Source organism: Melospiza melodia, chromosome 13 (assembly GCF_035770615.1).
Source record: "Melospiza melodia melodia isolate bMelMel2 chromosome 13, bMelMel2.pri, whole genome shotgun sequence".
NCBI classification, from domain to species: domain Eukaryota; kingdom Metazoa; phylum Chordata; class Aves; order Passeriformes; family Passerellidae; genus Melospiza; species Melospiza melodia.
The window spans coordinates 11,996,259-12,009,245 of NC_086206.1; the positions used below are offsets into that span (position 1 = coordinate 11,996,259).

At 38.1% G+C, this 12,987-nt stretch overlaps 1 protein-coding gene across 5 annotated transcripts in view; it reads left to right on the plus strand.

Moving 5' to 3' along the window:
• The window catches only part of CHD9 (chromodomain helicase DNA binding protein 9), an 86,844-nt gene extending 76,493 nt beyond the window's left edge, over positions 1-10,351 (plus strand). For 4 of the 5 annotated variants that reach the window (XM_063167778.1, XM_063167777.1, XM_063167780.1 and 1 more), the window contains 6 exons: positions 643-811; positions 1,744-1,883; positions 2,374-2,595; positions 3,387-3,515; positions 5,502-5,606; positions 6,898-10,351. In XM_063167778.1, coding sequence (XP_063023848.1) covers positions 643-811; positions 1,744-1,883; positions 2,374-2,595; positions 3,387-3,515; positions 5,502-5,606; positions 6,898-7,761 — 1,629 coding nt within the window. In that variant the 3' untranslated portion in view covers positions 7,762-10,351. The remainder of the gene's footprint in view (positions 1-642; positions 812-1,743; positions 1,884-2,373; positions 2,596-3,386; positions 3,516-5,501; positions 5,607-6,897) is intronic. The other variant, XM_063167779.1, reaches the window with a different exon arrangement.
• Positions 10,352-12,987: the final 2,636 nt, after the last annotated feature.

The window sequence follows — 12,987 nt, forward strand, 5'->3', positions numbered from 1 at the left end:
TGGGCACTGAGTGTTTGGGGTTTGGGTTTGGTTTTTTGGGGAGGGGGTTTTTCTGTGTTCATTTTTTCTTTTTTTTTTTCTTTTTTTTTTCTTTTATTTGCTTAAGCCACTGGAAGGAATCTTTTTTTTTTTTTCCTGAATTGAGTTTTTGCCATGCTGATGCTTCCTCAGACAGCTTGTTTTATGCTGTTTCTAACAAATCTGGTTAGTATAAAAAGGTATTTCTGCTGCTCAGCTTTTTTTTTTTTCATTTCATCAAGCACTTTATTATTTCATGGTTTTTTAGAGGATTACAGGAAAATTTCCTGGTTTAAATGCAGGGTAGAAGCTTCAAACGTTTTGTTTATCTGAAGTTGGGGACCTATTTGTAGCACATACAAATATGTGACTGTTTGCTCTTGTAGTTGGGTCTAGGACTGGATTCAGGAGGTAAACAGCTTACCAGTGTCTGGATTTTTCAGTTCAGATGAAATTTGTGTTCATATTCTGGTTTTACATGGAAGAACAAGATTGTACAAGGTCTAACACAGTGTTTTCATTCTTTCTCAATTCTGCTGGAGTAACTGTGTGTGAAATCCTGATTGTGAAGTAGTTCTTTCTGCTTCAGCAGAAGCTCTTCTAATCCTGGCATTTATTTAACAGGAAGGTGGTTTGAAATTGACTTTTCAGAAGCAGGGACTGTCTCAGAAAAGGCCGTTTGAAAGCGAGGAGGGTGCATTGGGTCAGCAGCAATATCTGGCTCGGCTCCGTGAACTCCAGAATGCTTCGGAAACCAGCCTTGTCAACTTCCCCAAATCACTTCCCAAATCAGGTACAAAACATGTCAGAAGGGAGAAGGGCAATGTAGTATTCAGTCTGCTGGGTTCTTCTGTTGATGTCCATGAATTGGCAATGGAGAGAGATGTTTGCAGTGTTCTAAACTGCAGCCTGGAGAAATTCTCTCCAGTGTGGAGACATTCTCCAGTTTGGAGCACAGGATGCTTTATCATAGTGTCAATTACTGTAATGTTAATTTAGTAGAATGATGCCATTATACACTGTAAACCCCCTCCAAAGATTTTAATAATTATAGAGTGCATCACTGTACACTGACAGTAATCAGTTTAACTCAGAACTTAATGTGGCTACTTTGTAAATAAAGATGAAGAGTTCCAAATTTATGCCTCTGCCAATTTGAACTCTTGATAATCTTCCTTGTGTCTCATATATATAGGCCATGGAGGACAATTGGAATCAATTTTTGATTTATAGCCAAACACTTACAGCTTGTTTCATAACAAGATAACAATAGGTATACTCTGACAAATACAAATGAGCCTGAAGTAAGGAGCTAACATTTGGATTAAAATATTGGAAATTATTAGAAATGGGTGCTTAACTTAGACCAGCTTCTGCTTCAATTTTGCAACAAACCATTAAAGTCTTGCTGAACATTTGTTTAGGGATGTCTGCCTCTCTTTGTGTATGATATCAACAGTTGTCAGTAGCAATCATCCCTATATGGATAAATTTGGAGGGGGTGCAGGGGCAGTAATGAAATTTTCATACTAAAGTAGCTTTCAGAACCTGATATTCATGATGCTTTAAGCAATCATAAAACAAAGGGCAATTTATCTTAGCTGTTACATGTAGAAATTACATGCACTTGCAATAATTAGAATAATTTTATTTCCTTTTTGTGTTCAGAATGTTTCTCTTTATAAAACAAGCATCTGACACAAGTTTGATTGCATCATTTAATAGGTACTTCCAGTCACTTAACAGCCAGTGCCAATGGAGTCATCGTTGACAGTCAGCCTGTAGTCAAAAAGAGACGAGGAAGAAGGAAGAATGTGGAGGGGGTTGATGTCCTCTTTATGAATAGAAATAAACAGCCTAACCATGTAAGTAAATTTCATTCTGTATCCAAAAAATAAGATCAAAATTATTATTATTATTAATGCCTTAATTGAGCATAACCAGCTGTCCCTGCGCCACAAAAGCTTGTAGGCAAAACTTTCAGATTTGGGATATTTTTTGCTGATAGTTTATGATTACACAGATGAAAACTGGTGGAGTGTCATTAAATATCAGATATATACAATAGAAATAACTGTTTTTAAAATATAACTTGAATTCTGATGAACTTTAACAATGTATTATTAAAAATTTGTGGCTTGACATAGCATAGCTATGTCCAGTTTGTGACTTGGACATACCTGCCTGTAACATCTGTTATGGAGACTCATTGGACAGAGACTTGAAGGGATTTCTTTGGCATGAGCAAGTCCTTGAGTGCGATCTGCAAAGCTGTGCCTTTCATTGACTCATACAAGAAATAATTGTGATGGCTTGTTTTCAGTGCAATAAAGCAGATGTTTTTAATTTCTCCAGGTTAATCCAGGTATTAACTCCTGCCAGGTTGCTGCAGGAATAAACCCAGCACTCACCTACACACAGTCCCAAGGCATGCTCGATGCAGAGAGCCCAGTTCCTGTTATTAACCTAAAAGATGGAACAAGGCTTGCAGGTGATGATGCCCCTAAAAGAAAAGATTTAGAAAGGTGGCTTAAAGAACATCCTGGATATGTTGAAGATTCAGGAGCTTGTATTCCTGTGAGTATTTCTTTCACCTCTCCCTAGCTAAATAGTACAATATTTCACATATTATGTATTTTGGTTTGTATTCTGTGTTACAGGGAATTATTTCTTTGTTCTTCTGTTCCACATAGAAAAAGGAAAATGTCCATTTCTTTTTACAGTGTGAGGTCTCCAAGCCTTCCTTTTGTCTCACAAATGTAATTGCCAAGAAAAGCAACACCAAATCAAGACATTTGATCTTTATATGATTTCATGTACTATTTAAAAAATTATCTAGGACAAGAAAACTCACATTACCGTGGTACTGATGATAGGGGCTGAAAATGTGTAACAGCATATTTAGTGATGTGCAAAAGGATTAAAGAACTTACTGTGGAATGCATCTCATACCTACAGTACAGTGCTGTGGTAGTGGTGTTTGTGTGGGTATGATCTTCTCATGCTGTTACTTCTAAATTTGACGTTTTTTAATGTAAGAAAATCATATGTGTGATATCTGGAATAACAACCTTCCTTCTCCATGAAGGTAATACAAAGCAGCAGCAATCTTCCAGACAGTTAAAGCATTGTTAAAAACTGAAAAATTAGTAAAGCAATGGGCAGAGGCATCAGAGAGATGATGTAGTGCTGTTTACTGGACTGCTTATTAAATGATTGTGATTAGTGGATAGGTACTGGTATTAAAATATTTCTGAAGTTGAAGTTGGCTTCAAATTAATGCCTGACTCAAGAGAATGCACAGAGATCTTGCTTTTAAAAGCAGTTATATCAGAAGGATAATTGGCTTTTTAATTCCTTTCTAACAGAGGATGCAGCTGCACGATGGGAGGCCCAAACAAAAACGACACCGTTGTCGAAACCCCAACAAACTGGATGTTAACAGTTTAACTGGTGAAGAACGTGTTCAGCTCATAAATAGAAGAAATGCAAGAAAGGTATTTATGATACTGTTCCCATTCTCATACTCCCCAAATGAAAAGTTACTCCCGGTGAAGAACTTGATATGCTACACTTACTAAAGTTTTGGCACAGAACAAAAGATGTAAATTTCAATCTTCTAGTAAATATTTTGCTACTATGAAAATATGTAAGATACAGATAGAAACTTAGCCCATGGTTTATTGAACTGAACACTCTGTATGATGTAGTGTTTGTGCCATTGACTCAGACAGAGGCAGGGGCCACTAAAATAAATGTTCAAAATCCATTATCAAAGTGGCAACTTTGTCAGAAGTTTGAGATTTTTTTGTGATCTTCTCATTATTATTTTTGGCAAAATTGTTTTGGTAATATATCTGCCAAAGAAACTTGTCCTTTGGAATTGAGGCAATCCTCTGTACTGGATGATTTTGCTTTTTGCTTTTTGCTTTTTTCAGTAATGTCTGCCATTTGCCCTTTGTGGATCTGCCAGTAGTATTGGCTGTCAGTCACATTTCTAGGTGAAATGGTAGGAGAACAGGAGAACAAAAGGAGAAGGGGAATTCTTGTGTGAAAAGGCAGCAGTGGAAGATGTGAGGGCAGGTGTTGAAATGAATTTTTGTGCAGGTGGTCAAAGTTTGGGAACAGCACAATGCATTTGAACAGGCTCTAGGGAAGGCTAAAGGCAATATTCAAGAAAAGCAGGCAGAACATCAGTGATGTCTGTTGAACAGATCTGGCCAGATGTGTTTGATGTTGTCTTTGAATGTCAGTGTAGCACCAGAGCAGCAACCCAGGGCGGGAGTCCTTGAGCTGTTGTGTCCATGTAAGGAGCATTTTCCCTTTCCCTTGTGGCACTGCCTGCTTCTCTTTTTGTTAGAGCAGCTACGAGGGAAGCACGATGGGGTTTTTTTGTATGCTGCTATATTAAGGTCAGGAGCTTTGTCCATCTGTACAGGAGAGCAAGGCAGAATTTGAGTCTTTAATCTCTTCAGTGTATTGAGACAGCAGCTCTGAAGGGGAACCAGAATGGTTGTGAGTCTCTTGGAACTGAGATCTGTGGCTGCTCTTCAAGAGCTGTGCCCTGAGGGATCTTGTCAAAGTTGAAGATCAAGGAGTGAGAGATATGATCTCTGTTTACTGTGAAAACCTGTGTTTTCATGATGGCTTTTTTCCTCTCAAATTTCCACTCCATAGCTGGTGCTTGGATGCTTAATTAATACCAGGTTTTCCATGTATCAGTTGTCTCCAATTTCTGTGTGTCACCAAACCTGTTTTTTCTCATTTACTTTTTTAGTTCTGTAATACTTTTGAGTAGCAGGGAGTGAGGGCCCAAAAGTAGTCTAGAAAATATGAGTTTAAGTTGCAGTTTATAGAGAAAGTTAAGCAGAAACTGGAAAATTTTCTTCTTTTTCTTTCTGGATCTGAATAATTTGTCTCATTAATTTAAAAACCTTACTTTCCTGCTTATATGCTTTTATTAGGATATGCTGTTTAGTAACTTTATTTTGGCCCTTCTTGCATGAAAAAAAACCTCAGGAACTTAATTCATGATTGCAGTGCCTCTTAAATATTTTTAGAAGTTGACTGAGATGAGAGAATAGGATTTATATACTGAATGAAGGAAAAGCTTAACAGGGTTGTACTTACAACCTTCTTGGTAATACTTGGACCACTGTTCTCTGTTCATGTGGTTGCTCTTCCATTCATTGCATGTCTAAATAAATACTAAATATTAAACATCAGTGGGAATGTCAAATACTGAAGTCTTGAATTGAGTTCAATAGATGAGTTTGAGTTTAGTAGATTTAGAACAAATCACATACACATCTATCACCAGGAGTCAGCCAAAAGCTGCATCATGTTCCATGATAACTTGAAGTGAGGCTTTATTTGTACTGTGTAATTCAAAAGATAAAAAATGAAACAGTGTCAGGTATTAATGTTGCCTTTTTTCTTATCAGTTGTCATAAATTCACTGACCTCCATCTTCTGCTTCTCAGGTTGGGGGTGCATTTGCTCCCCCTCTGAAGGATTTGTGCAGATTCTTGAAAGAAAATCCAGAGTATGGAGTGGCTCCTGAGTGGGGAGACGTGGTAAAACAGTCTGTAAGTATTTGCAGAATAAGATAACCATGACATGAAATGTATCTGAAAGGAAACAAGGCAAATAGAAAAAGCATGCATGCCAAGAGGTGTGATTTTCATTTCTGGTATTACATGAACAGCAAACATGAGTCAGTGTCAGCTTTCTGCCAGCTCAGTTCAGTAAATGCTTTGCTGGCACAACTGGAATAGGAGAAAGGGGTGGAACAGTGACTGGCACCCCCAAATTAGAGATTTTGTTGAAGATGCTGTAATACTGTGACTTCTCGTGTCTTAAATATAGCCCAGTGGCTTTTAGGAAAGATATTAGCCAAGAAATCATTTAAGAAAGAGAGTCCTTTCTCTAAAGTTTCAGTTGGGAAAAAAAATTCTTATTTTTAAATATTTATTTTACTTTTAGCATGCACCTCTGATAAATCAGGAGAGTGAGGATACTATCAGTTAGTCTTGCCTTGAAAATAAGGCCATATTTTGAACTTAAAGAAGTTGTATTGTATAGTATATACCTCTGAATAGAGGTATAAATACTAGCAGAATTACTTTGAGAAAGTAGCAGTTATACAGTAGAGGAGAACAGAACTGGAGTTCTGAATTGCTCTGGTTGCATTAAGCTAATACAAATCAGAGTTATTTGCTAGGGGGAAAAGGCAGTTGTACCATAGTGTTGAGTTATATTTGATCTTATGGTTGCCTTTTGAAAAAGGAAATTTCAAGACAATACATTTTAAAGGGAATATTGGTATTCATTGCAATTCTTTGTTGTTAGGTAGGAGGTCTTAAAGTGGTGAAGCAATACTTTACAAATCCTAAATAGAAGTACTAAGAATTTAATTTAAATTCAGATTGAGTCTTTATTGGTTTTTCTTCAGTTTATGGATGAGATGAAATATGAGGACATTAAAGAGACACCAGCAAAAATAAAAAGGGCTCAGGGATTGTCGGTCTGTGTGCAATCACACATATTTAACTTTAAATTGAAAACTAATTAAACTGTCAAGTGATTGCTGTGTGATAATATTTCAAAGCAATGCTGGTTTAGATCGTAGATGGAGCTTGCTCCTATAATTAGCTGTATTTGGCTTGATGTGCCAGGAAGCCATGAAGGGTGGGGTAGCAGAGGGTGTGAGAAGAGCCCTCACAGTGGAGATGGGCTGCAGACATTTGGGATGCGGTAGCACAGAGTCAGCCCAAATTCCAGGGAGCTGCTGCTCTGTACACTCGAGTTCTGTGTTTGCTTTTCCTTTGCCATCCTGAAGATCCCGAATGGCGCTAAAGTGCCGCTGTGTCTCTGCAGGGCTTCCTCCCCGAGGGGATGTTCGAGCGCATCCTGACGGGCCCGGTGGTGCGGGAGGAGGTGAGCCGCCGGGGGAGGCGCCCCAAGAGCGAGATCGCCAAGGCCACGGCGGCCGCGGCCGCAGCCTCGGCGCACAGCGTGTCCGTGAACCCCCTGCTGGCCAACGGGCTGCTGCCCGGCGTGGAGCTGCCCGGCCTGCAGGCCCTGCAGCACAACCTGCACAACCTGCAGTCGCTGCAGGTGACGGCGGGACTCATGGGAATGCCGGCCGGCCTCGCCGCCGCCGCGGGAGAGGCCAAGAACGTGGCTGCCATGTTCCCCATGCTGCTGTCGGGCATGGCCGGGCTGCCAAACCTGCTGGGCATGGGAGGGCTCCTGGCAAAGTCCACGGAATCCGCTGAGGAGAAAAAGGGAAACGATGCGAAGGAGACGGATGCAAAGAAGGAAAGGACAGAAGACCAAAACACGGACACTGGTGGTGAAAACTCTGTTTCCAGTTCTCCTTCGACATCCTCTGCCGCCGCAGCTGCCAATCCTCTCTCTCTTAACCCTTTACTTTTGTCCAACATACTTTACCCAGGGATGCTTCTCACTCCAGGCCTTAATCTTCATATCCCAGCTTTGTCTCAGTCTAATATTTTTGATGTACAGAACAGTGAAAGCAATGACACGGGCTCAGCCAAGCCCACAGAAGAAAAGGAGGAAAATTCTAGGGTTAGAGATCAGGAAGACAAAGGGGGAACAGAGCCAAGCTCTCACAATGAAAACAGCACAGATGAGGGTTCAGAGAAAGCAGATGCTTCATCTGGATCTGACAGTACATCGTCTTCATCTGAGGATTCGGATTCGAGCGATGAAGACTGACCCCAGACTCTGCACTTAAATTATAAACTGATTTTGAATTTATTCTTTAATTATTTCATTGTAAATAACCCAGTGTTGAGTGCATCAATGATTTACTGACCGAACATTTCAGTATTTGTTTAGAAGTGCAAACTGCTTTCAGAGACGTTTTGCATGTAATATTTCTTGAAGTTCATAAGTTTCTGAACTTGTATGTACTATCAAATACACAATGGTGTAAAATTACAACAAAAGGCATTATAATTTTGTTGGGGGGTTAATTTTATGAAAATAATGCTCAAGTAAGAGCTGTATATTTAATATATTTGCAGTGAACACAGAATACTTTATGCATATTATTGATTTAATTTGAATATAGTTTTACAGCCTCCTTGACACTTATAATTTACAGATCAAAACTCAGCAATAATTTGGGCAGCTAATGAATGTCATGAAAGCTGTAGAATCTACATCACCATCCATTGCTTTAATTACATGAAAATGCTCTAGTGTTGTGATGCACTGCTGTTTCCAATTCAGGTACAAGTGTGTTTAAAAGAAGATAAATTTTTCCCAATTAGCCAATTAAACTGGCTACCTGTTACCTCAGCTGAGTTAGTTTAGGAAGTTTACATTGGTTTCTATTACTTGTTTTCAGGTTTTGTTTTGTTTTTTAAAGACATCCTGTATAGCATGTTAAAATCTGAGTTACTTGAGGTAAGACTGTTGGGGTTTTCTTTCCCCCTTATTGCAGCTGTTCTCTTTGACAGCAGTAAGGGGAAAATAAAGCAAAAGCTGTCTTATCTCATGCTACTTGGCACCATGTAGGTCTATTTAGTTTACACCTTGCAAAGTTTTGGGCTCCCTCTGCAGAATTAAAAGTCCCAAAATGAGGAGTAGTTTCCCCAAGACTCAGAAGAGGCAAACTGTCATAAAGTGCCACTGAAAAGACCTTTCAACACTGCATAATTCATGTAAAAATTGTTTGTTTGCTTTGTTTGTGTAGATTTCTATTTGTGTTTTATGTCATAAAACCTCCTGGAGTTCCCAGTTAATAATGGTAAATAAAGTACAGATAGTTTTGAACTCCTTTTGAGTTTAAACTTCTCTGCAGATTTAAATCTGACTAAACATTATCCAAAATCATTATTGGGATATCACTTCATATATTATGCTGAGTTACCCACTAAAGAAAAAAGCACTTTGAATAGTAAGGAAGACAAATTATTCCTAGAAACCACAGTAACAGGGCATAAGGCATCTCATTTCAAGTCCAAATCCTTAGAACCCTTTACTATATAAAATCTGTCAAAGATTTGATGTGTGATATGATTCCTCCTTCTTCTTAAGCTGCTATTACTCTGACACAGTCGAGGCCCAGATTCACATTTACAGAACTTCTGAACTGACTGAGACTTCAGGTGACCTTGGTTACATCATTTGCGGTCCAAGAATAGGCAAGTGTTAAGAGAAAACAGATACAGGTACTAGTGAAAGTCATGGAAAAAGCTTTACAAAGGGATAAATTTAAAAATAAAAAACAAAAACTGTATATTTTGATATAGTTCTGTTGCTTGCTTGTACAGTAAAACAACTGTGTTGTTTTTTATCAAGAACTTTACCAATGAAATATAAGTTTCTATGTGCAAAATAACTAGCCCCATGATTAGAAGCAGTATTAGATGTAATTACACAATTATACAAGTACCATTTGGATTGTGCTGGTTACGTATTTTCCCAGATAGTATTCTGATTTTTGGCCCTTCATGCAGTGTCTTAGCAATAGTGAAAATCAAAAACTGCCAAGAGAAGGGGGTAGCCAATTTTTCGTCATTAAAAGAAAAAGTATTTCATATTTAATATTTTGCCCTTTGTGTAATATAGCACTTTTATTTAACTAGGATGCATCTATGAAATAGCCAAAGTTTTACAAGCAGTTATTAACTTCGTTTGCTGATGGAGTATGTCAACAATACCATCACTTCCCACCCTTCCCCCCCAAAACAAGTCCTAAATCTTGTGGCTAAAACCTAATTTATATCAGATTTATGAAATAAAGTATTTTCCTATTATGGTCAAGTAAGTTTGGTTACTGTTCTAGTGATTCTTTCTATGTAATAAGGCAATTACAGTTTCAAGTAATGAAGGCTGGTGTAGACTTGAACATAATTATATTTGGGTTATTTTTCATCAGTTTGATCCAGAGGGGGAAAAAGTGTCCCACTATCAGCTAAACTATATGCAAATATGGTTGTATAAAGTTAAGGGTTATAAGGAAACCTCAGTAGAATTACACTAATACTGAAGTTAAAATTAAAAGGATATCCAAGGTGATGATAAAAGTGTGTGTTGGTAGTTACTAAAAAAACCTTAGCTGTTATTGCCTTGTATTTCTATCCCTTGTTTCAGGCTTCATGATCCAAGTCTTAGTCCAGGTTTTTTTTGGACATTTGCAATATTTGCCAGTTGTGTTCTGTGTAGTCTGAATTTGCTTTCTGTAGTTGAACAAGCGTCTTAAAAAGTCATTTGTAATTTATTGAATTACTTTCTATGATGTTCTATAGAGCAAATGGAAGTTTAATTATTTTTTATTAAACATATTCTTTGACTACCCGTGATGTCAGCCTCAGTATGTGAAAGTAATGCTGTGTAAGAATTAAACATGGATCTTCCAGCAGCAGAACTCAAGTTTTCAGTGCTAAGTTTTAAAACTGAAATTATTCTTAAGACCTTAAAAAACCCTGCAGACAAGCCAAGGACATAACACAGCTACTGCCCAAGACCGTGGTTTACTCTTGTATAATTTTACTGGGAATCTAATTCTCTTATCTTACAATCAAACCAGCTGTTACTCCCACCCTTCAGTACTTATGGTTGGAAAAGAATGTATAGTCTAGGTTCTGGGCCAAAAGTTGCCTTAATTTTAAATAAGCATGTTGGCAGTGAAATAAGTATCTTTTCAGTCTTCTTAAAAAAAAAAAAAAACAATTTTGCATTACTTTCCACATCTTTAATAAAGTTTTTAATTGTGTACACAGCACTTAACTATTGCATGTATTTCACACAGGGCACAGACATTGCTCCTGAACCCAAGTTGTCTCCTGCTTGTCCTCTGATACCTGGCATTGCATTTAAATGATTCAGTGGTATCCTCATTTATTTCAATCTGCATTTTGTCTTCAGATCCTGATCATCCTTTTTGAGCTTCTGCAGATGTGTGCACAGGTGATAGAAGTTCACATGTACATGAGCTCTGTTCTCAACTTCTCTTTTCCATGGAAGTCCTGCAAAATCTCTAATAGTATTTTTTAAAATCAGTTTTGGAATCCAGTTGTCTTGGTCTATAAATGAAATATAAGGATCTATTTTTCAGTGGAAATATTCCCCAGAAAGGTGATCTAGGCACTATATTGGTGGTTAGTTTCTGGCACTCCTTTGAAATTTTTCCAAACTGTATGTGTGGCGTATCATAATTAGAGAAGCCTCCTAACAAGGTGTCTAGGGAAAATCCTGTCCTATTTGTTTTATTTTGTGTCTCAGAAAATTATTTGTGCCATGTTATTTAGTAATACATTTTTCATGGATTGCTCAGTGTGACCATGCTGATCACCCATTAAAATGAAGGTTTGATGAAGGTCTAATTCAAACTGTAGCAAGATGAAATGTGCCTGGTGTTCAGAGTTAATATAAAGGGATGTACAGGGTAGTGTTACATTAACTTATTTGTGATGTGCAAGTTACTAACAGCTACTTTTATAGGCAGTTTCTGATTTAGTTCTATTATACCTATCATTACCTTCCACATGAGCAGCCTGTTTCAGTGCAATGTGGGATATACACTGCTGTAGCTGACCAACATTTAAAATTTTACATCTGTGCATTGTTGGACCTTGGGCTGGTGGTGTTGTCTGTAGAGCAGACTAATTGTTCTGGTGTAGCCACGGGAGTTTACAAAATAACTGTCCTGGCTTATCTAAATGTCCCTAATGTTACACAAACAGGCAGTATAATTTCTTTGTTACGTTTAGAGGAAAAGAAAATAAAGATAACAGCTTTCCAAGTTCTTTTCATGATTTTTTTTTTATTGAATGCTGCCTCCTTTCAGGTTCTTTCATGCAAGGAAGGAAGGAAAATGTAATTCCCAAGATCCTTCATGAAGTTAAACTGGAAAATGAGGATTTGTTTGCTCTGCCTCCTGTGTGCTTCCAGTGTGAACGAGACCTAACAGTGCACAATTCTCATTAGTGCTCCAGGTAAGGTCTCATGAATCAAAGGGAGGCTGGTTTGGGAAATTCTTGGGATCCTACTGACAGATACAGTGTCATCATCCAGAGAGATGAGAGCACTTTCCCTAGTGCTCACCAAAACTGTTTTCTGCTCTCAGACAATAAAAGCATTTGATTTGTAGCTCCTCTGCTTGACAGTGTTTGACCTGTGTGCTGCAGCTCAAAGCAGGGGCAAGAGCGTGCTCATGGAGAAGATTTCTGGGACTACAGGACAGTAAAAAATGTATGTTACTGGGGACTAGCCAGGCAGCTGTGAGGGACTGGGGCTGAGAGGGTGTTTGTGGCTGATACTTGTCATACTGGTAGATTTAGCATCTAGCAGTAGTCAAAATCATTCAGATAATTAACATGGAATATGAGGATAACTTCATTATTCTTGCATCTTTTTAATGGGGGATGAGCGAGAGGGAAAGAGGGGAGAAGTGGAGAAATAAGTGAAGCTGTGTCCTCAGACATGAAAAAGATTTCACTAAAATGGTTCTTGTCTGAGTTTTCACTACACCATTAATTGAAAACTTTTCAAAAAAGTTTTCTACACAAGACCAGTCAAGTTAAACCATTTCTTCCTGAAGTCCTGATGCATGAAACCATAGGGAAGTACACAGGTGTAATCACAGCATAATAACCTTCCCTTTAACCCCAGCTTTATTGTTCAATATTGTGAGGGTTTGATCTTCCTTTTTTTTTATATGAGGGATTTTTAAAGAGCAGGTGAATATTTCTCAGTAGAAATTAAATGCTGTAATAAGTTATTGCTGCTTTGTGTTTTAGTAGATACTGTAAATTTGAAGCTCTGCATTATTTACATAGTCTTCTGGGTGGCCGAGAGCTTCCCATCAATGCTCTGCATAACTCAGAGCAGGAACTTGGCCTCACGGCAAAGTTCGCAGCTCCTCTGTGTTATAATAAAAGATGTAAGATTAGGTACAACCCAATCACTTGTTTTTAATGTTGTAAGTTG